This window comes from Bipolaris oryzae (genome assembly GCF_000523455.1).
Source record: "Bipolaris oryzae ATCC 44560 unplaced genomic scaffold scaffold_35, whole genome shotgun sequence".
NCBI lineage: Eukaryota > Fungi > Ascomycota > Dothideomycetes > Pleosporales > Pleosporaceae > Bipolaris > Bipolaris oryzae.
Genome location: NW_006911311.1, coordinates 171,347 through 189,537, shown reverse-complemented (window position 1 = coordinate 189,537; position 18,191 = coordinate 171,347). Strand labels below are relative to the sequence as shown.

General features: G+C 52.6%; 9 protein-coding genes across 9 annotated transcripts; 6 read left to right on the top strand and 3 right to left on the bottom strand.

Annotated features, from left to right (window-relative positions):
• Positions 1–425: 425 nt before the first annotated feature.
• Positions 426–3,771, bottom strand: COCMIDRAFT_90217 (uncharacterized protein; the record flags this gene model as incomplete). The annotated part of the gene is made up of 2 exons (XM_007687937.1): positions 426–1,889; positions 1,972–3,771. The coding sequence occupies 2 exons, from the start codon at positions 3,769–3,771 to the stop codon at positions 426–428; spliced, it is 3,264 nt and encodes a 1,087-aa protein (XP_007686127.1).
• A 672-nt stretch (positions 3,772–4,443) lies between these two features.
• Positions 4,444–5,751, top strand: COCMIDRAFT_90185 (uncharacterized protein; the record flags this gene model as incomplete). The annotated part of the gene is made up of 1 exon (XM_007687936.1): positions 4,444–5,751. One exon carries the CDS (start codon positions 4,444–4,446, stop codon positions 5,749–5,751), a length of 1,308 nt encoding a protein of 435 aa, XP_007686126.1.
• Positions 5,752–6,551: 800 nt separating this feature from the next.
• COCMIDRAFT_3674 (uncharacterized protein) lies at positions 6,552–7,882 on the top strand (the record flags this gene model as incomplete). Its single annotated transcript, XM_007687875.1, has 2 exons — positions 6,552–7,337; positions 7,385–7,882. 2 exons carry the CDS (start codon positions 6,552–6,554, stop codon positions 7,880–7,882), a joined length of 1,284 nt encoding a protein of 427 aa, XP_007686065.1.
• Positions 7,883–8,205: 323 nt separating this feature from the next.
• COCMIDRAFT_3673 (uncharacterized protein) lies at positions 8,206–9,422 on the top strand (the record flags this gene model as incomplete). The annotated part of the gene is made up of 2 exons (XM_007687874.1): positions 8,206–8,214; positions 8,355–9,422. 2 exons carry the CDS (start codon positions 8,206–8,208, stop codon positions 9,420–9,422), a joined length of 1,077 nt encoding a protein of 358 aa, XP_007686064.1.
• A 577-nt stretch (positions 9,423–9,999) lies between these two features.
• Positions 10,000–11,297, bottom strand: COCMIDRAFT_35105 (uncharacterized protein; the record flags this gene model as incomplete). The annotated part of the gene is made up of 3 exons (XM_007687898.1): positions 10,000–10,933; positions 10,992–11,224; positions 11,274–11,297. The coding sequence occupies 3 exons, from the start codon at positions 11,295–11,297 to the stop codon at positions 10,000–10,002; spliced, it is 1,191 nt and encodes a 396-aa protein (XP_007686088.1).
• Positions 11,298–11,529: 232 nt separating this feature from the next.
• On the top strand, positions 11,530–11,964 carry COCMIDRAFT_90254 (uncharacterized protein; the record flags this gene model as incomplete). The annotated part of the gene is made up of 3 exons (XM_007687935.1): positions 11,530–11,584; positions 11,630–11,809; positions 11,864–11,964. The coding sequence occupies 3 exons, from the start codon at positions 11,530–11,532 to the stop codon at positions 11,962–11,964; spliced, it is 336 nt and encodes a 111-aa protein (XP_007686125.1).
• Positions 11,965–12,059: 95 nt separating this feature from the next.
• Positions 12,060–13,205, bottom strand: COCMIDRAFT_3670 (uncharacterized protein; the record flags this gene model as incomplete). The annotated part of the gene is made up of 1 exon (XM_007687873.1): positions 12,060–13,205. One exon carries the CDS (start codon positions 13,203–13,205, stop codon positions 12,060–12,062), a length of 1,146 nt encoding a protein of 381 aa, XP_007686063.1.
• Positions 13,206–13,665: 460 nt separating this feature from the next.
• COCMIDRAFT_90360 (uncharacterized protein) lies at positions 13,666–14,909 on the top strand (the record flags this gene model as incomplete). The annotated part of the gene is made up of 3 exons (XM_007687934.1): positions 13,666–13,869; positions 13,925–14,281; positions 14,331–14,909. 3 exons carry the CDS (start codon positions 13,666–13,668, stop codon positions 14,907–14,909), a joined length of 1,140 nt encoding a protein of 379 aa, XP_007686124.1.
• A 636-nt stretch (positions 14,910–15,545) lies between these two features.
• Positions 15,546–16,963, top strand: COCMIDRAFT_90287 (uncharacterized protein; the record flags this gene model as incomplete). The annotated part of the gene is made up of 5 exons (XM_007687933.1): positions 15,546–15,787; positions 15,922–16,045; positions 16,101–16,387; positions 16,439–16,502; positions 16,556–16,963. The coding sequence occupies 5 exons, from the start codon at positions 15,546–15,548 to the stop codon at positions 16,961–16,963; spliced, it is 1,125 nt and encodes a 374-aa protein (XP_007686123.1).
• Between the last annotated feature and the right edge of the window lie 1,228 nt (positions 16,964–18,191).

Genomic DNA, 18,191 nt, shown 5'->3' with positions numbered 1-18,191 from the left:
GGACATTGACGTTTGAACCAAACTACGAGCAACAACGGTGACCACGCATTTAGTCGGAATTTTTTTTTATCGAGTTGCATTCTAAATGGATATAGGACTTTGCATGTTTTTGCGTAATCTGATCGCCATGGCTAATTCTACAATAAACACCGTATGCTCATTGTAGCAACCTCCCCCATTTGATACGCGAGAATAGAATAGCAAGCATGAAAAGAATAAAAAGTGAGAAGGGAGGAAAAGGAAGAAAAATATACCAAGAAAGAAATCTAAAGAAAAGTCCCCCCGAACCCTTGACCATAGGGCAAATATATACATGAAAGTATTACAAGATACCTAAAATATAGCCAAGAGAATAACTCTTCCATAGACACCTGCCTTGTTTTCCCTAAACCTGTCACCCTAGTCTAACATTCCAACTGAGAAACCTAAAAACCACCATCATCAGCATCGAAGAATTCAGTACTTGCGCTGTCGGTACTCTTCCAACTCTCCCTTGGTATCTTGTCTCGAAGCCATGTCAAAACGGCATCTGTACCCTTTTGTAGGACTTGCCGATTGGGTACCCTAAACCTGTTTCCTTCAACCTCGAAGCCAGTAAGAGTGCCTTGGAGCAAGCCGATACGTGGCTCCAAGCGGTCAATGTCATTGTTTCCGAGGTTCACAATCCTTAGGTTCGTCAGACTTTCGGCAGAGACCTCTGAAATCTTATTGTCCGATGCCAACAGCGTGGTGAGCGACGGAAATGAGGTGTGAAGGGCAGGCAGAGCACCACTCAGCCGATTTATCGAAACGTCCAAGGTGACAAGGTGCGGTGCTGTGAGGTGGGCCGTCAGTGGTGTCAAGCTTGTCAGCTTGTTGCTAGCGAGACGGAGATCGCGAAGTTGAGCGAGCTCGAGCGGCGCTGACAATGCAACTCCAATAGCGTTCCTGGAAAGATCAAGAACAGTGAGGTGTTGGAAAGTCCCAACAACAGGCGGAATAGTAATGAACTTATTGCGCTGCAGTTGGAGTTGACGTAGGCCATTAACAAGAACTTCTGATGTAGCGTCGTCAACTTCAAGCTCGTCCATATCCTTGCCTGCTAGATCTAAAGTGCCAGAGGGAGTGAGTTCCCATTTGGATTGAGGTTCTTGAGGATCTTCATTAACAAATTCTTCATCAACCTCGGCTGGGAGATCATCAGCTGGCAACCGGGAGGCCAAGTCACGCTTCAAGTCTTCAGTACCCATGGAAAGGAATTTTCGATCACGCAAGGGATTGGCAGCCACAGTAAGGTGGTCAAGACTCTCCATGAGCGCAATCTTTTCGTCAAGCTGGGTTATGTCGTTGCCAGTAAAATCTGCAGTACGGAGCTGCTGAAGGGCGGTAAAACCTTCTGGCAGAGCTGTGAGCTTATTTTCTCCCACTAGCAGAGTGATGAGATTGTTCCAACCCGATACTGCAGGTAGAGAGGTCAGTCGATTGATAGAGACATTCAAGATTTTGAGTGCGGGCAAATCAATTGAGTCGTCTTCGCATAGCGACGTAAGGGAGTTCTGAGCCACGTGCAGTTCTTGCAGATGCGTTGCAGAATTTCTAGAAAAGAAAGCACCCTCAAGGCGATTCTTGGATGCGTGCAGCTCGATAAGGGCAGAAGAGAAAACCTCGGTGGGAATGCTGCGGAGCTGGTTGTCGGTTACGTTAAGCGTACGGAGTTGAGTCAAGCGCTCGAAGCCACCAGGGAGGCTATCCAGCTTGTTTGCTTGTAGTTCCAGAATCTCCAATGCCGTAAGATCACACAACGCTGGTGACAGGGGGCCTTCCAGGTTGTTCTCGGCTAGTTTCAATTCCCGAAGAGTGGGTATTTGGGCAATAACGTCAAATACCTCCATGGACAGCTTATTCCTTGACTGGAAATTGTTAGCACTGTTGCACAATACACAAATAGAACCAGATTGAGGGAAAACACCGCCGGCTTAAGCAAAGACTTACAAGGTTCAGTTTGGACAACTGCGTAAGTCGTCTCAGACCCATGGGCAACTCTCGAAGCATGTTGCCGTGAAAGTCAATATTTTGGACTCCGCCAAACTGAGGACCCGCCTCGTCGGAGTCAATCATGTCTTCGACAGTAACGTCGGGAAACATGCTGTCTGGGATGATTTCAAGCTCATTATCCGCAGCTAGAATAGAAGTAAGATCTACAACCTCGCCCCACGCCACCTTTGTGTCGTTGGGATCATAAGTATACATTGAAAGTACGTCATCTGGTATCTCCTTTAGGCCCATTGCAGCAATGTTCAAGCGGCCATCTCCACGAGCAGTATCGATACGTCGACGCAGGACGGAGCCACCACCTTTGGCGCGCTGGTTGAAAGGGTCGTCATTGAGTCCAAAATCAAATGTTGCAATTTCGGCCGGATCGGGAATGATGACATCCGAAGGGGGTGTACTGTTCCTAACGGGCTCGGCCTTTGCTCGCTTGGCAGCCTCCCTGGCCTTTGCAATCTGTTCTCTCAAGGCACTCGAGGAACTTGCAGCCTTTGGTGATGCTTCGACAGGTGCCGGAGCAATGTCTGGCTTCTTTGCCGCCTTGGCCTTTGCAATGTGATCCCGCAAAGCTGCTGAGGAGCTGGCGACCCTTCGAACGGTGTCTGGTGTCTTTTTCACGGGGGTCTCGTGACCCGTGACTGGAGAACTTACGGCAGTACCGGGAGGCGAGGTTGCTTGTGCAAACATATTGCCGAGGGATGCGCGGGTTCTCGGTGTGCGGGCGGCGAGGTTCTTGGTGTTGGTCATCAGACGCGGTTTGGGTGTGTCTTGGACATTGTGGGCTGCCGCTAGTGGCTGCTTCTTAACGGTTGACGCGGAACGCACAAGAGATGTTTGTCTGGTAGGCGTTACAGCTGATGAAATGACGTTGGCACTCGCACTCCGCTTGCCTGGAGATGTCATGGACATTCTGTTGGTAGGCGGGACAGCAAGTCTCTTTGGAGTCCCTGGGATGGTCTGTTGCGAGCCATCGCTGGTCGATGGTCTGCTGCCATTGGACGTAGCCGACGCTGGGCGCAGCGGTGGTGGCATGCTGTTGTCGTTGAAGAAGCTGGATCTGCGCCTTCCCTTCTTTGGCGCTGGTGAAGATGGAAGTTGCGATAGACTCTCTATGGTTCTTTCCGAAAGCGAGGGCCGTTGCTGCTCTGAGCCGTCCGAAACGGCGGCTTCATGTTCCGCGTCGCTTTCATGGTGTGCTGCTCGTGAACTGGCGCGCGAGGATGCTCTTGAGGCTGACCTGAAGCCTTCTAGCCGGCCCAATGTGTCTTCCGGGCCGCCAGGAACCGATGACGAAGTTGGACGTGACGATTCCTTTGGCTGTTGCGAGACGGGCCGAGCGAGGGGTTTCTTGAAGGTCGAAGCATCGCTGTAGTTGGAGGAAGCACTCGAGGCGGCAGTGGAGGTGCGGCGTTGGCCAAAGTTGGGGATGCCACTGACTCTGCGGGAAGAGGAGTAGGGGGTCCGTCCTGGAGTCGAACTCGGGGGCGCGGCGATCGAGGGGGCGGCCTGGCCTGAAGAAGGAGGACCGTTGGGGAGGATGAGCGAGGCCCTGGAGGTCTTCTTCTGCAGGGTCGAGGCGGTTGGGCGGGAGATGGAGGCCAGCGAGGGCTTCTTGCGCAGTTGTTCGGTCGAGGGGGTGGCACGCAACTGTGACTGACTGGCTGACTGGCGCAGGACGGGCAGACGAGAGGCGGGGGCGGGCCTGGGGATCCCCGAAGGGCGGGTTGACGAAGACTGGTCCATGGTGTTGGGCGCTACAGGATGTCACGCTCACGCCTAGGGGTTCCGAGGGCGTTCATGCAGACTCGCATAGACAGACAAAGGAGCTAGAGGCACGCCCGGCCGGGAACGAGGGTCGAGGATCCTGTGGCGACAAGACGAATTGGCTGGGGCCAGAGTAATTCTCCGCGCCGGGCGCAGCAGCCAGTCTGAGCGTGAACGGGAGGGAACGGTTGCCCAGCCGACACGCCGCTGTCTGTGTTTTATCGACATGGCGGCCGTTTGGGCCTAGCGCCGCCTGCGCGCACTGCAACCAAGGCAGCCAGCCCGCCAGCCAGCCCGCCAACGCAGGGCCCGCGACGCTGCGACCGCCCACGACACGTCTGCCACGGCCTGCTTGTATTTTGCCCTTCACCCTCACCACCACCCCAAGCCCTTGCTCGCCACCGCAAGCGGCCCACAGCGCGCCCCGACGCCGCCCTCCCCTCGTCCACACACGTACCTGTCGCGCTCCCGCGTCGCGTACCTGTGTTACCGCCGCCCGCCCCGACGCCCGCAATGGACCAACACCAGCACCCACCCCAACACCAGCCCGCGTCGCCAGGCACCTCCAAGCCGGCCTCGCCCGCTCCCCGCATCACGTCCTCGATGACGCCTCCCCCCTCCTCCTCACAGGCGCCCGCTGCTCGCGCGGCAATGCGGACGCCTTCTCCCCCCACTCCCCAGCTCACCTCTCCCCCGCCCACCACCAAGCTGCCCGACCAGGCGTCTGCGCTGGCCGACTTGGGCGCGGGCTTGTACCCCCAGGACCAGGTCAACAGTGCCTCGGTCCAGGAACTGAGGGCCATGGTAAACAGCCTGTCCAACGCACTGCGCGATATGCGACTCTCGGCAGCCCACTACAAGCTGCAGCACAACATGGCCGTCATGGAGAGCCAGGAAGCTGCGAGCCGCATGGCTGTCGAGCTGGCCATGGCCCAACGCGAGCTCGATGTGCTCCAGCAAGCCGAGGAGAAGCGTCGTGCGACAATGGCCGCGCCCGAACAGACGTACCAGGACTCGGCCAATGCCGTCATGGTGTCTGAACTGACACGCCAGAACCAAGTCCTCCAAAGCGAGAACGACGAGCTGCGAGAGATGCTTGAGCAGCAGAAGCGCCTGACTGAGCACCGCGAGGGCGAGCTGGCCAGTCTGATTGAGGAGAACGACAGGCTCAAGACAAGAATCCGCAACAACCGTGACCACATTGCCCCTCTATTGGAGCAGATTGAGCAATCTTCTCCCCGATCTACCTTTGGCACCCCGGCCCAGCCTACCCCAAGAAACCGTCTCAATCGCGTCCCGCCTCCCCCGCTCTCTCAGCAGAACAGGAGCCAGAGCAACTTTGAGGCTCTGTTGTTGGCCGACAAGATGCTCAGCCAAGACGCGTCTACAGCTCCTTCCACTCCCAACAGAGTGCAGGCGCCAAGGGCACGCTTCAGTCACCAGCGAGGTGCACAATCCATGTCATCACTGCCCCAGACACCCAACCAGAGAGCTGCCTTCCCCCGCGCCGAGGTGCCTCGCACACCGCCCCTCTTCGCGCCAACCAACATTCCCCAGTCGGCACCCCCAGTCCACTACCAGCAGAAGCCCGAAAGCATTCGGCGCCAAAGCAGCAACTCGACCATTACTGCGTCGAGCATTGATGAAGAGGAGGCTTTTACAGATCGAGAAGACGACCAGGTGCCAGAATCCCAAGCCAGCCAAATGGCACGAAGCCTGCTGCAACAACCGCCCCCAGCAAAGGGCATCATGTCTGCACCGGCCTCGCAGCCTTCGAATCTTGTGCAGAGCAAAATCTTCGGCCAGGTCAAAAAGGGCCATGGCCTGACTCGTGCAAACGAGCTCAAGAGGGGCCGCATGCCATCAACAGCGGACTTGCGAAATCAGACCAGTCCGCCAAAGCGCGGACGCGTCGATCAAGGTGTAGGTCTTGGCATTGGTGGTTTGTTGCGCGAGTGAAAGATATGAACTGTTCCTGACCTTTTTTGTGTGCCAGGGCATTTATTACTAAGTCTTCACGAACACTCATGATTATGGCGACAACGGGCAAGCGAGCGATTCGGATTTTGCACCCTGACAGCTGGTTTTGTATTTGTGCTTTGTTTTTGTTCCGGGATACCCTTCTAGCTGCGCTATGAGACGACGCAGCGACTTGTTATTGTATTTGTTCATGTCCATGTGTTGATATGTTTTGTATGAGGTGACATGTAGTGGACTGAGGAATTATTAGTTTATGTAGCTCTACTCGACTCGAATGTGTTAAATCCAATCATGTGTGTGATGCCTTCATCCACATGAGACCTGTAGTGCCTGAACCTAGTGGGTGCCTAGTCTTTCTTTCTATATGTTGTTGTATTAGTAAGGAATGGCAAAGGTGTGCCTTCCTGCAAAGTTGCCATCAACTCACTCCCTGTGCTTTTGTGGCAATCACAACCATCACATCGCTAGCGTTGCTGCCAGCTCTCAACATCAACAGTTTCCCACATCTCGTCATCACACTTGTTTGCCAACCTCATCGTATGCTCGGAAACTCAAGCTACGATATGCCAACACCAGGATATCAGGATGAGTTTCATCAGTGTGAATGATGAGAGCTACAAGACCGGCCAGATTGTATCTTCCTACTCACTTTCACTCTCATCCTCCTGCAATGGCACCTCTCTGGAAACCAATCCTCTTTCTCGGACAACGTCTAGTCAATGACTCAGCCCTGTGAACCAAAACCACAACACCATCAAGAAACCCAATACAAACTTGCTATGGAATCTCCCACAACTGAAGCCGCTACTGAAGAGAACAATGACGAACTGAAGACACTCATCGTACAAGATATACGAAACTGCAGAGATGCACTCAAGTTCACTCGCGTTCAGTGGCAAAAGATGAAGGAGTATGAGAATAGTGTTTTTGAAGGTGAAAAGAATGGATTGGACGAAGCTCATGAACGCATCAAGCAGCAAGAGTGCATCTTCAACGAAACGAGCAAATTGCTCAAAACCCTACCGACAAATCACAGCGTTCAACTCGTGCACAATGCCTTGCTTCTCGAACAGAAAAAAGAGGCCTTGCTTATTGAAGAGTCATTCAACGCGATCAAGATGATAAAAGTGAAGCTGCGTGAGGAGAATTCACGTCGAGCTCAAAATTCTAGAGCTGCATTTGAGAGGGAAATCAGGAGACTTGAGACAATGATTGGAAATCTCCAACAGATCGCTGAGATGGCTGGCATCTTTTTGGACGATACAATTATCGTTGAGCAGACCACTTTTGGTTACGCTAACCCTGGTGAAAATTTTCAACCGTCTCGTCCAGCCTTGATCTCTCCTGCAGCCTGGTTAAGTCGTCTTGATGCTATTCTTGCTGGGGCAAAGATATCTGGCCGTCCCGCTGATGTACATGCCACATCAGCTGTCCAACGTCACTCGTTTGGCACGGGCATGTACCAGCGTGTCGAGAAAGACTTACGACGGCCCGTTGCCTCGAGGGTCAATTTGAAAAAGAATGAACATCCTGTGTCGGATAGTGTACACGAAGAGACACCATCTGTAAGACATCTCACTCAGAGTAGTCAGCACACCCTAACAGAAAGCAGGGACTCTCAGCACCAGTTCGACCAAATACTCCAAGGCCTGATCCAGAACGCGAAACTATGGGTGATTGGATGATCGGCTTTGTAGAACAGGGTCAGAACATCATGTGTGAGGTCGAGCAAAGATACGAGCTCGACATCGATGCGGCCAACAGGCAATACGATAGGGACGAGCGCGCTATCGAAATAGGTCTCAAAAAGAACGAAGAACAGTATTCACGAGCTTTGCGGTTGAAGAATATAATGGAACTTTTGTGGGAAACAGAGTATACTGACGAATGGAACGAAGGAAGGAAGATCATAAAGGAGGAGCTGAAGCTCATTCGTCAGGAACGGAAAGAACTCACCAACCGTCAGCCCAGATGCGAGGAGCATCGCGTCCGACGTCAGAACGAGGCCAATGCACTCTTGGAGAAACAGTCAAGGTTCTATAAGGCGCTTGTTGGTCGAGTCGAAAGTGAAGCTGCCAGTCTCAACCAAAACTTGGGAGATCTCAACTGAAGCGTTTGAAAGGCCCAGACCGTCCATTGCATAGGAAACCATGGAAACAGGGAAATGGAGTTGGACGTGGTACAGTACTTGGATTGGTTTTTCTCATAGCACATGATGATGTCTCTTTGATGATACCCTCCATCGACCCTGTCCCAGCCATTGTGACTTTCCCCGCACAGGGTACAAAGTTGCTTGTGCATTACAGGAAATTACAGTTAGCAAACCTTTCTATACATGATCACTATTGCTCAGGTTCCTGGTTTCTTGTTCGGAGGACCAGTCTCTCAGCATCTATCAGCGACATTGTCAGGCGGTGCGCTACGACAATCAACATGGAGCGTGTAAGTCCTGGATCTGTGCCTCTGGAATGTTTGATAGATCATCTTGTGAGATGCAATTGTCACTACCCATCGGTGTAAATGACAGTCACATCTACCATCGACTCAACGACTCTACCAGTAACTACTGACTGGATTGTCAGGTCCGCAAAATATGCACTCTATGCAAGGTCGAACGGCAATTTGAGCATAGCACGAGACGCGATACTAACTGCCCTATTCTACGAACCTCGCGAGGGAATGCCAACTCTCGTGCTCAGAACGGACGAAAGGTCTTCACTCATGATATTACACGGACAAATGTACCGCTAAAGAAGAGAAACACTCTTCGTAAGAAGAACAGAAGTGCTGCTACGAGTACACAAGGTGCTATCAATCCAATAGAGCAACAGATCACAGGCTTACAAATCACAGTAAAAGACCGCTCTGCAACACGCCAGTCAAAAAAAGAAGTCCCTGGAGCTACAAAATCCGCATGGCTACATACATGGTTCAACAGGCTTCCCATCACAACATGCCCCAAGCCCCCCATATCACCTTCATCAAGCACTTCTCTTCCCCCCCGAAAAGCCACCAACGTAGACTTATCCCGTGTAGTCCCCTCCCACCGCACAGAAGAATCACCCACTGCCCTACCCACGAACATCACCCCAACAGCACCTATCCCACACCGCACCCGCATCCCCCCAGCCATCAAATCCAGCAGCACCCCGAACCTCTCCCGCCACTTTTCCCTCTCCAAAAAGTCCAACAACCCCATGAAAAACACCACCCCTACTACTACTACTACTACCACCACCATTATTACCCCATCCGCCCCAACAAAACTCCAAAAACGAGCCCCCGCATCCCCTCGCCCCAGATCGACCACAATCACCACAGCCGCCACCAAAACATACCTCTTCCCACCCCACCCCACCAGTACTGTCCTACGCCCTTGCCCAACCGCAGCTTCAGACTCCAACCCCACTTCCAAGCGCCCACAAACCCACAATCCCGATTTGCACCAAGAGCCGTCAAAGGAGCCAGTGGTAACGAGTGATGGACGCAACAGCACTGCGTACCTGACTATTGCCGCGGCGGCAGCGGGAGAAGAAGAAGATGATGATGATGATGAAGGCGAGTTCGAAATGAGTGAGACGAGGAGATTGTTGTGGGAGTATTGGAATGTGCAGTGTAGGTTTTTGGTGGAGGAGTGGATTGATGAGTGAGTGAGTGAGTAATTGACCATCAGGAGAGCTTTGTTAGTTCGATGTTTTGGAGGTGAGGGTAGAGAGGATAGCCGAGGTTTTTTTTCCTTTGTTCTTTGAAATTTGGCTTCTTGTGGGGTAAGAAAGGGATTGGGGGGGTGGGGGTAAAGGATATAATTTAATTGGGGAAGGGAGGGGGGATCTAAACAGGAAATTCATATGTATGGGTATGCCCGGGGGAAAAAAAAGGGGGGGGGGGAAAGACTCGGTAAATTACCATTAGGAAAAATCCAAAGAGAGGGGGTTGGAGGGGGAGCATCAAGTAGAAATCTATTTCGGAGAAAGGAGAAGAAAAAAAGTCTTTCATAATTTTACAAGAAAAAAAAACAACATAAAGGACGAGAGAGAGAGAGAGGGGAAAAAGGAGAGAGGAGACTGCTAGACTAGACGAAGCCACCGGGGTTAACCTTCTAGAGAAAAAAATCTTATAAAAACCCGTTCTTTGCTTGTTAGTTTTGCAATCGATCCCCTCCATTTTTTTTCCACAGAAAAACAACAAAAGAAAAAGACTATATCATGCCCCATCTAACTTGGACTCTCACTTCCTCAGCTTCCCTCTCGACTTACTCCGCGTAACCCTAGCCCTCGGCGCATCATCATCCTCTGTACTCTCGGTCGGGGGAACGTGAACGCCCAGTCCCTCATCCGGCCCAATCATAATGCCGTCATCTTCCGTCTCTCTATTATCCGAATCGATACCTCCATCCGGACTTTGAGTGCGGAGATTCGCTTCACTTTTCGCACGGCGTTCCGCCTCCCAGCCTTTAACAAGTCGTGTAACGTCGTCCTCACGGACTTTTTCCTTGCCGTTCCATGCACTGCAGCCACCGCAGCGCCAGCGGCCGACGTCTTCTAGTGTACGCGCGCCGGGAGGGGCTTGACCGTTGACGAGACGGCATTCTGTGCAGATTAGGGCGAAGCGGTTCTTAGCCTGGGTCTCATCTTCTCCGAGTAGAGCATCGAGAATACGGTCGTACCAGTGGGTTTCGGGAACTGTAGGGGGTTGGATGGCAGGCTCCTGCTGCGGCTTGTTCAGATGGGATTCAAAGGCATTGGGTGCGAATTCAGCGCCGAGATCATTGGGGGGAGGCAGCGAGGGCGGAGGTGAAGGCGTCACAATCGAAGGCACTTGTTGCGGAGTTGTAGGAAGCTGGGGAGGCTGAGGTCGGTGGATGTTTGCAGTAGGCGGAGGAGCTATGCCAGTGCGTGGACCTGGCGGCGGTAGCGGCTTCTGGGGTCCCCTTGACCTGCTGCGGGCAGGAGAGTCATCTTCATCTTGAACCAACTCTTTTGGCTTTGGCGAAGCACCGCCGTATTTCTCCAGCAGCTGCTGCGTCGAATTGTACTTTGTGGCCTCCTTTAGGCGCTCGATAGTGGCGTCGCGCTCCTTGTCCAACTTTTCGAGGTAATGCTCCGTGTTGCGAATGCGGTAGTCAAAGTAGCCCATGAGCGCGTAGCGTAGTCCGTAGATGCTGCGGCATGGCGGTTAGCCAAATATGACGCGTTAACGGCTCCAAAGGTGGGACGTACAGTAGTGGGCCGCCCGCGACAACAGACCCCTCAATAGGACCCCAATTCTGCCAGCCAGTGACAAAAGTGAGGACGACGGCGATCAGAATATATGCAAAGCCAGCGTACAATGTCCACATGACACGCGCGCGGCGCGCAAGCTGTTTCTGTTTGTCATTTCGCGCGGCGGCTCTGTTGATCTTGCCAGTGAGGGCGTTGAGTGTTCTCTCAAAAGACGCGGCGTCTTCGCTGCCCTGTTGCCGTTAGCGTAAGAAGGCGGGGTCACTGGGAGAGGATAGTTACCTTCCAGGGCCAGAAAGACACCATGGTGGCTCAGTGGCAGATCGAAGCCCGGCGTGGGAGCTCGATTTGTACTGTAGAGGCCGGTTGTGCGTGCTCGTGTGTGGACCTCTGTGAGACCTGACATCAGCGCCGATGCAACTGTTGGATCGCCGACAGGGATCTTCCCGAAAGACAGCATCACGTGAAACTAATCTTCTTTGCGGACCTCCGCGCCCTCGTTATTTGCTATCCATTCAACTTTCACGTCGAACACACCATGGCATTGGCAGCTTACCGGAACCTGCTGAGGTCTGCGCGCATCGCCTTCCAAGGTATGGACACTTCGTTGTCTTTTGAAAACATGCTCACATCAATAGGCGACACCCACACACTCGTGGCCGCCCGCGCAGAGGTCCGCAAGAACTTTGAGTCGAATCGCAATCTGCGCATCGGAAGTGAGGAGTTGCAGAAGTCGTTGGTACATGCAGAGGAGGTGTCCAAGTTCCTGCGCGAGAATGTAGTGCAGGGTCAAGCAGAGGATCCAGATGGCAAATACAGTATGATACATACACCATCATTGGTATTGGCGTCTCTCGACTAATAATCTATAGAACTACGGATACACGAACACACCGAACGAGGCGACAACGAGGACATCAAAAAGGGAAAGGGAAAAACTACATTAGGCGGAACAAAGTGCTGCTCGTCCTAGGCTTTTTATCCATGACAAATTGAATCGTGATACCCATGCATGCAATCCACGCATCGCAAAACGCCGTCCCAATGCAAAGGAAATATTAAGCTAGTTTAGTTACCTGCCAAACTGGCATATTGGACTTCATCGTCAGCACTGGGCGGCGGCGCAATGACCATGCTGTCCAGGTTGCTTTGTGGACCAGCCTCAATGGCGGCTTGAGAAGTGGCAGCGGCACGTCGCGATGATCCCGCCACTTGACGTCCTTCCTTTGCGTATTGCATCCTGACATTCTGGTCCAGGCTGTCCAGCTGCTTCGGCTTGCCCCAAGTGACACGCATCGGGCAACCCTTGATGACTACCTTGCCCTTCAGAGCTGCTGCCGCAGTTTCTGCATCCTCTCTCTTGGCATAGTTGACGTATGCACAGTGCGCTCGGTGCGAGCAAACCAGCGACCGGAGCTGGCCATATTGTGTAAAGTGCTTGCGGATCTCATGTTCTGGCAGATCGTCCTCGACACCGGTGACAAAGAGCGAAGCAACATTGGGATCAGAGGGTGGCAGCCAGTCTTGTGGGCTCGGCTCTGCGGCTGGGCCTCCCATGCGGCCTCCCCGTCCTGGTCGCATACCTCCTCGCGCAGAAGGACCGCGAGAATCTCTGGTCCTGATGGGTCCCGGGATGTGGTTGCTCTCGCGGCTCGCACCTGCACCAGCACCTCCACTACCACCGGGCGCAGGCAACGCCTTTTGTCCGCTGCTCTCGCCCGCCTCGGCCTCTAACCGTCGTTGCTTCTTGTAGTATGGCTCGCTCTGTGCGAGGCGCTTCAAGAGATCACGCGCCTTTTCGTCGGTCTTTTCGTAGGCCTCCATGGCTCCCCGGCCCTCCTCAATCTCCTTCTCGTGTTCCTGCGCGTAGTATTGTCGGTTGATGTCGCTCTGCGGGCCAGGCGCAACCATCTTCAGCGCCGCATCACGGACGACGATGGGCAGACCAAACGAAAGATCCAGCATGCAGTGCTGGCAGCAGTTCTTGAGACGCGCGCATGTCAGGCAAATGTTGGTGCGCTTCTGTCGGGCGGTGCGGTCGGCCTTCCAGCGGAAGATGGTAAAAGGTCGCGTGCAAATCTTGCACTCGGCGCCATAGTCCTCCTTGAGCATCTGCACATAGGGGTTGTCGGGCAGGCATTTTTCGCAGACGGACGGGAAGTCAGTCGTCTCCCAGCCGCTGCGGTTCAAGTCGCTCTTGATCTGGGGCGGCATGGCGGGCAAAGAGCGCGCAAACAGTCGTAATTATTGAGAATGTCTTGCCGCAGTGGACTTTGGCGATGACAATGAACGTATCAGCAGGCGTCGAGTACGTGAGTGTGGGGCGCGGTGATGATTGATTGCTAGACGGGCGGCGAAGATTGATGAGCAAGGTTGGTGGAGTGGCGCTAGGAACAAATGTCCAGGGCACAGCAGCGCGGCCTTGGCTTTCACGCGCAAGAGGGGGCCGCCCGCTAGTGCTGTTGACCAAGCCGCGTACAGAGTGCGCTGTGATTGGCCGACTGCAGATTCCCCCCTTTGAATTTGTCCACTCTGCCTACCCATACCGCTCTTTCCCTCCAGCATTGCTTTCTTATAAAGTTTCCAGGGTCCTCGCCTTTGGAATTGCTTCTCTGACACCCACTTCATCCGTTCCACTTTTACATCGCTCTTTATATCCCTTCTAATATCTACAATGTCTCCCGTTGCGCTTGAAAAGGAGGACCATACTCGCGATGCCGAGTTTAACAAGGCCATGCACGGCCAGACTGCAAAGTCTCGCGGTGGCATGACTGCCATGCTCGGCAAGGACAAGGCTGCTCAGCAAGCTGCTGTTGACGAGTACTTCAAGCACTGGGACAACAAGGCGGCAAAGGATGAGACAGAGGAGACTCGCAAGGTATGCAATAGGTGGCTCCTAAACACTAGCATGTAGACTAACCAACATCTGACAGGAACGACGAGACGAGTACGCCACCCTCACCAGGCATTACTACAACCTTGCTACCGATCTATACGAGTATGGTTGGGGTCAGTCTTTCCACTTCTGTCGCTATGCCTACGGCGAGTCCTTCTACCAGGCAATTGCCCGTCACGAGCACTACCTCGCCCACAAGATGAACCTCCAGGATAACATGCGCGTTCTCGACGTTGGATGTGGTGTTGGTGGACCTGCGCGCGAAATTGTCAAGTTCGCTGGTGTCAACGTCACTGGCTTGAACAACAACGACTACCAGATCGAGCGTGCGACCGCCTACGCTGAAAAGGAGGGTCTCTCACACAAGCTCAACTTCGTCAAGGGTGACTTCATGGTAAGCATTGTGGAATACCTCATACTATTCCTGACTAACGTGCGCCCAGCAAATGTCCTTCCCTGACAACTCCTTCGATGCCGTCTACGCCATCGAGGCTACTGTTCACGCACCATCGCTCGAGGGCATCTACAGCGAGATCTTCCGCGTCCTCAAGCCCGGTGGTGTCTTTGGTGTCTACGAGTGGCTCATGACCGACAAGTACGACAACGACAACCCTCACCACCGCGAGATCCGTCTTGGTATCGAGATTGGTGATGGTATCTCCAACATGGAGAAGGTCGAGGTTGCGCTCGCTGCCATGAAGGCGGCTGGTTTCGTCATGGAGCACCACGAGGATTTGGCTGACAGGGACGACCCTTACCCATGGTACTGGCCTCTGTCTGGCCAGCTCAAGTACATTAGCACCATTGGCGACATCCCCACCATTCTTCGTATGACCAAGATTGGACGTGGACTCGTCCACAGGTTCGTCGGTTGCCTTGAGACAATCGGCCTTGCCCCCAAGGGCACTCAAAAGACCGCCGACAGTCTTGCTCTGGCCGCTGACTGCCTTGTTGCCGGTGGCCGCGAGAAGCTCTTCACACCCATGTACCTTATGGTCGGAAGAAAACCAGCGGATGCTTAAGTTTTTTTTCATTCTTGCTTCACCTTGCATTAGAATTCGTTTCGCATCTTGGGCCTGGTTGGTCGCGGGCATTTTTGTTTCATCTTTCCATGTGGGAGAGCAATCTCCTAGCATTTACACCAACGCGCTTTGGAGACGCGGATATATATATATATAGTATAATAGCTGGTAGCAAAGCAAGGTCTAGGGTAGGTGACGGTAACGCGAAACGTGGTGAAGATAGCGGAGAATGAAATACGTAATACGCCTAATCGGAATTGACATTGAACGTGGGAAATGGATGAGTGAATGTTCAAGGGCCGTGTTGATTATTAACATGTCTGAAATGGAGATGCGGTGCGGTATTCGAGTTAGCATGTCCGTCCGGCAGAGGCGTTATTCCCCGGCGCTGGTGTTAATCCCCGGCGTTGAGGGCTGCCGGAGCTGAAGAAGTCAAGTGTCGGGTGTTCTCGCACTTGAGAGTAGGGGACCCACCCGAAGCTTTATGACTTAGCGCGTTCAGGGCCCCAACGATTCGCATCCCCGACCTCCGAAGAAATTGTCCAGCAGCCCCAGCAACCACCAGAAGCCTCAGCGGCCAGTACTCGCCTCCGGCATTCCCTCACCACACCCCCTAAAACTCGCACATCACACACAATGGCTGCCTCAAGGCTCCTCCGACCGGCTTCGCGCCTTATCACCTCGACACGACAGGCGCCCGCTTTCCGACCTGCTTTCCGCGCCGCTGCCCTGACACCGTCAATTGCAAGGAGAGGATATGCATCGGGACAAAAGGAGATGACTGTGCGAGAGGCGCTCAACGAGGCCATGGCCGAGGAGATGGAGCGAAATGACAAGGTCTTTGTGCTCGGAGAGGAAGTTGCGCAATACAATGGAGCGTATGTGACCCACCATGCCCATCTCGGGCAATTCAATTCTGCGATGAGCGAGAGACAGCTGCAATCAGAAACAGCATATTTCCCATCAATTCGAATTGGGCTCAAGCTAAACCGGGTGCTGACCGATTTCTTAGTTACAAGGTCACCAAGGGCCTCCTCGACCGCTTCGGTGAGAAGAGGGTAATCGACTCTCCCATCACCGAGTCTGGTTTCGCTGGTCTGACCGTTGGTGCTGCGCTCGCTGGCCTCCACCCCGTTGTAAGTACTTTCCGGTTCTCCTAATTCACAAAAGCAATGCTGACCGAGACACCAGTGCGAGTTCATGACCTTCAACTTCGCCATGCAAGCCATTGACCAGATTATCAATTCCGCCGCAAAGACCCACTACATGTCTGGTGGTATCCAGCCCTGCAACATCACCTTCCGTGGTCCCAACGGTTTCGCTGCTGGTGTCGCTGCCCAGCACTCGCAAGATTACACTGCGTGGTATGGAAGCATTCCCGGATTGAAGGTTGTCTCGCCATACAGCGCAGAGGATGCCAAGGGTCTGCTCAAGGCTGCTATCCGTGACCCCAACCCGGTTGTCGTCTTGGAGAACGAGTAGGTTACATCGATGGCGCAGTCGGTATACACATTGCTAACGCAAGCCAGGCTTCTGTACGGTCTCTCTTTCCCCGTCAGCGAGGAGGTCCAGAGGGACGACTTTGTCATTCCTGTAAGGACACCCCACCTTTTACCCACTGACCAGCATGCTAACCGTACCCTCAGTTCGGCAAGGCCAAGATCGAGCGACCCGGCAAGGACCTCACCATCGTCACCCTCTCCCGCTGCGTCGGCCAGTCCCTCGTCGCCGCCGAACAACTCAAGTCCAAGTACGGTGTTGAGGCCGAGGTCATCAACCTCCGCTCCATCAAGCCCCTCGACGTAGAAGCCATTGTCAAGTCCGTCAAGAAGACCGGCCACATGCTCTGCGTCGAGTCTGGTTTCCCCAGCTTCGGTGTCGCAAGCGAAATCATGGCGCTTACTTGCGAGTACGCTTTCGACTACCTTGAGGCTCCCCCTGCCCGAGTTACTGGTGCTGAGGTCCCCACTCCCTACGCTCAGAAGCTCGAGGAGATGAGCTTCCCCACTGAGACTCTGATTGCCGACTACGCTGCTAAGCTGCTTAGGGTATAAATATCAAAGTTAGTGGTTAGTGCAATGGATAGGTATGGCTCTGGGTTATGCGATTGATTCACTGTGTATCGCGCATGGAACATGGGGGGTGGGGCGTGGATTTGGCGTAGGCAAAGGATGATGATAGCTGGCCCGATTTTAGACCCGAAAGGGCGGAATTCCTTTCGGGCATCTTTATTTGTATGATCAGATGATGAAGACATTTTCGAATGTTGGTTTTCTCTCGCCTCCCTCTTTTTTGTTCTATTTTTCTTTTCTTTTGCTTAGGATTAGGAGGACGGTGATGATGCGGCAGTCTTGTGAATGCGTGTGTGTGTGTGTGTGTGTATGTTTGGGGGCGAATAAACGTGTTGCGTCTATCCGCCCCCCTCCCCCCCCGCTCAATATAGTTTTGGGAAAAAAAAACCATGTGTGTGACCTCGACAAGAGTTGACTTTAAATGACTCCATGAAATAATGATAATTCGACCTGTTGTTATTTTTATTTTTCTGCTTGCTCTCACTTGCTTGACAAATGGGCTAATCGTAACTGTTCTGTTTTTTTTCGTGTTCCAGCAAAACATTCCATAGTTGCTGTTGCTGTTGTTATTTTTCTTTTTCCTTTCTTTCTCCAAACACAAAGATATATCATGCTACATTGCAGTCTGCCAAATCTTGTCAGAAAGCTAGAAAACTCATTGCAAAGTAATGATTTTTTGCGTTTGTTGGTTGGAAATGTATGGGGTTGGTTATGCGTGTTTTATATCTGTCGTGGGATGATTGGAATTTTTTTTCCTAAGAAAAAAAAATGTTGTTTTTGTAATGGTTGTGCGCCATTTGGACTGATGTTTTCAAGATGGAAGGTGAGCAAAGGGAGGATTTTTTTTGTATGTCGTGCGATTTGAAACCAAGGTAGGGGAGTTGTGGTTAAAGAATTGCGCCGTTATATCACAGGTGTTGGGGAGCTTGTATTTGTGCCTGATTCAGAATTGTGAGGGTAATCTTTGGAGACTGTATATTGGTTTCTTCTTTATTTTTTTAAACTTGAATAATTCAGATTCTCTTTATAAGGTGCGGTTGTGTGAATGCAGTTACAATTTGTAAAGCTTACTTTCTCTCTCTCTCTCTCTCTCTCTCTCTCTCTCTTCTCTCCTGCTTTGAAGAGATATTTGCTTGTATTTGTATGTATTACGTTGTCACTTCATTAGTATATCATTTTTTCATGTAAATTTTAGAAGCACACTGAGATT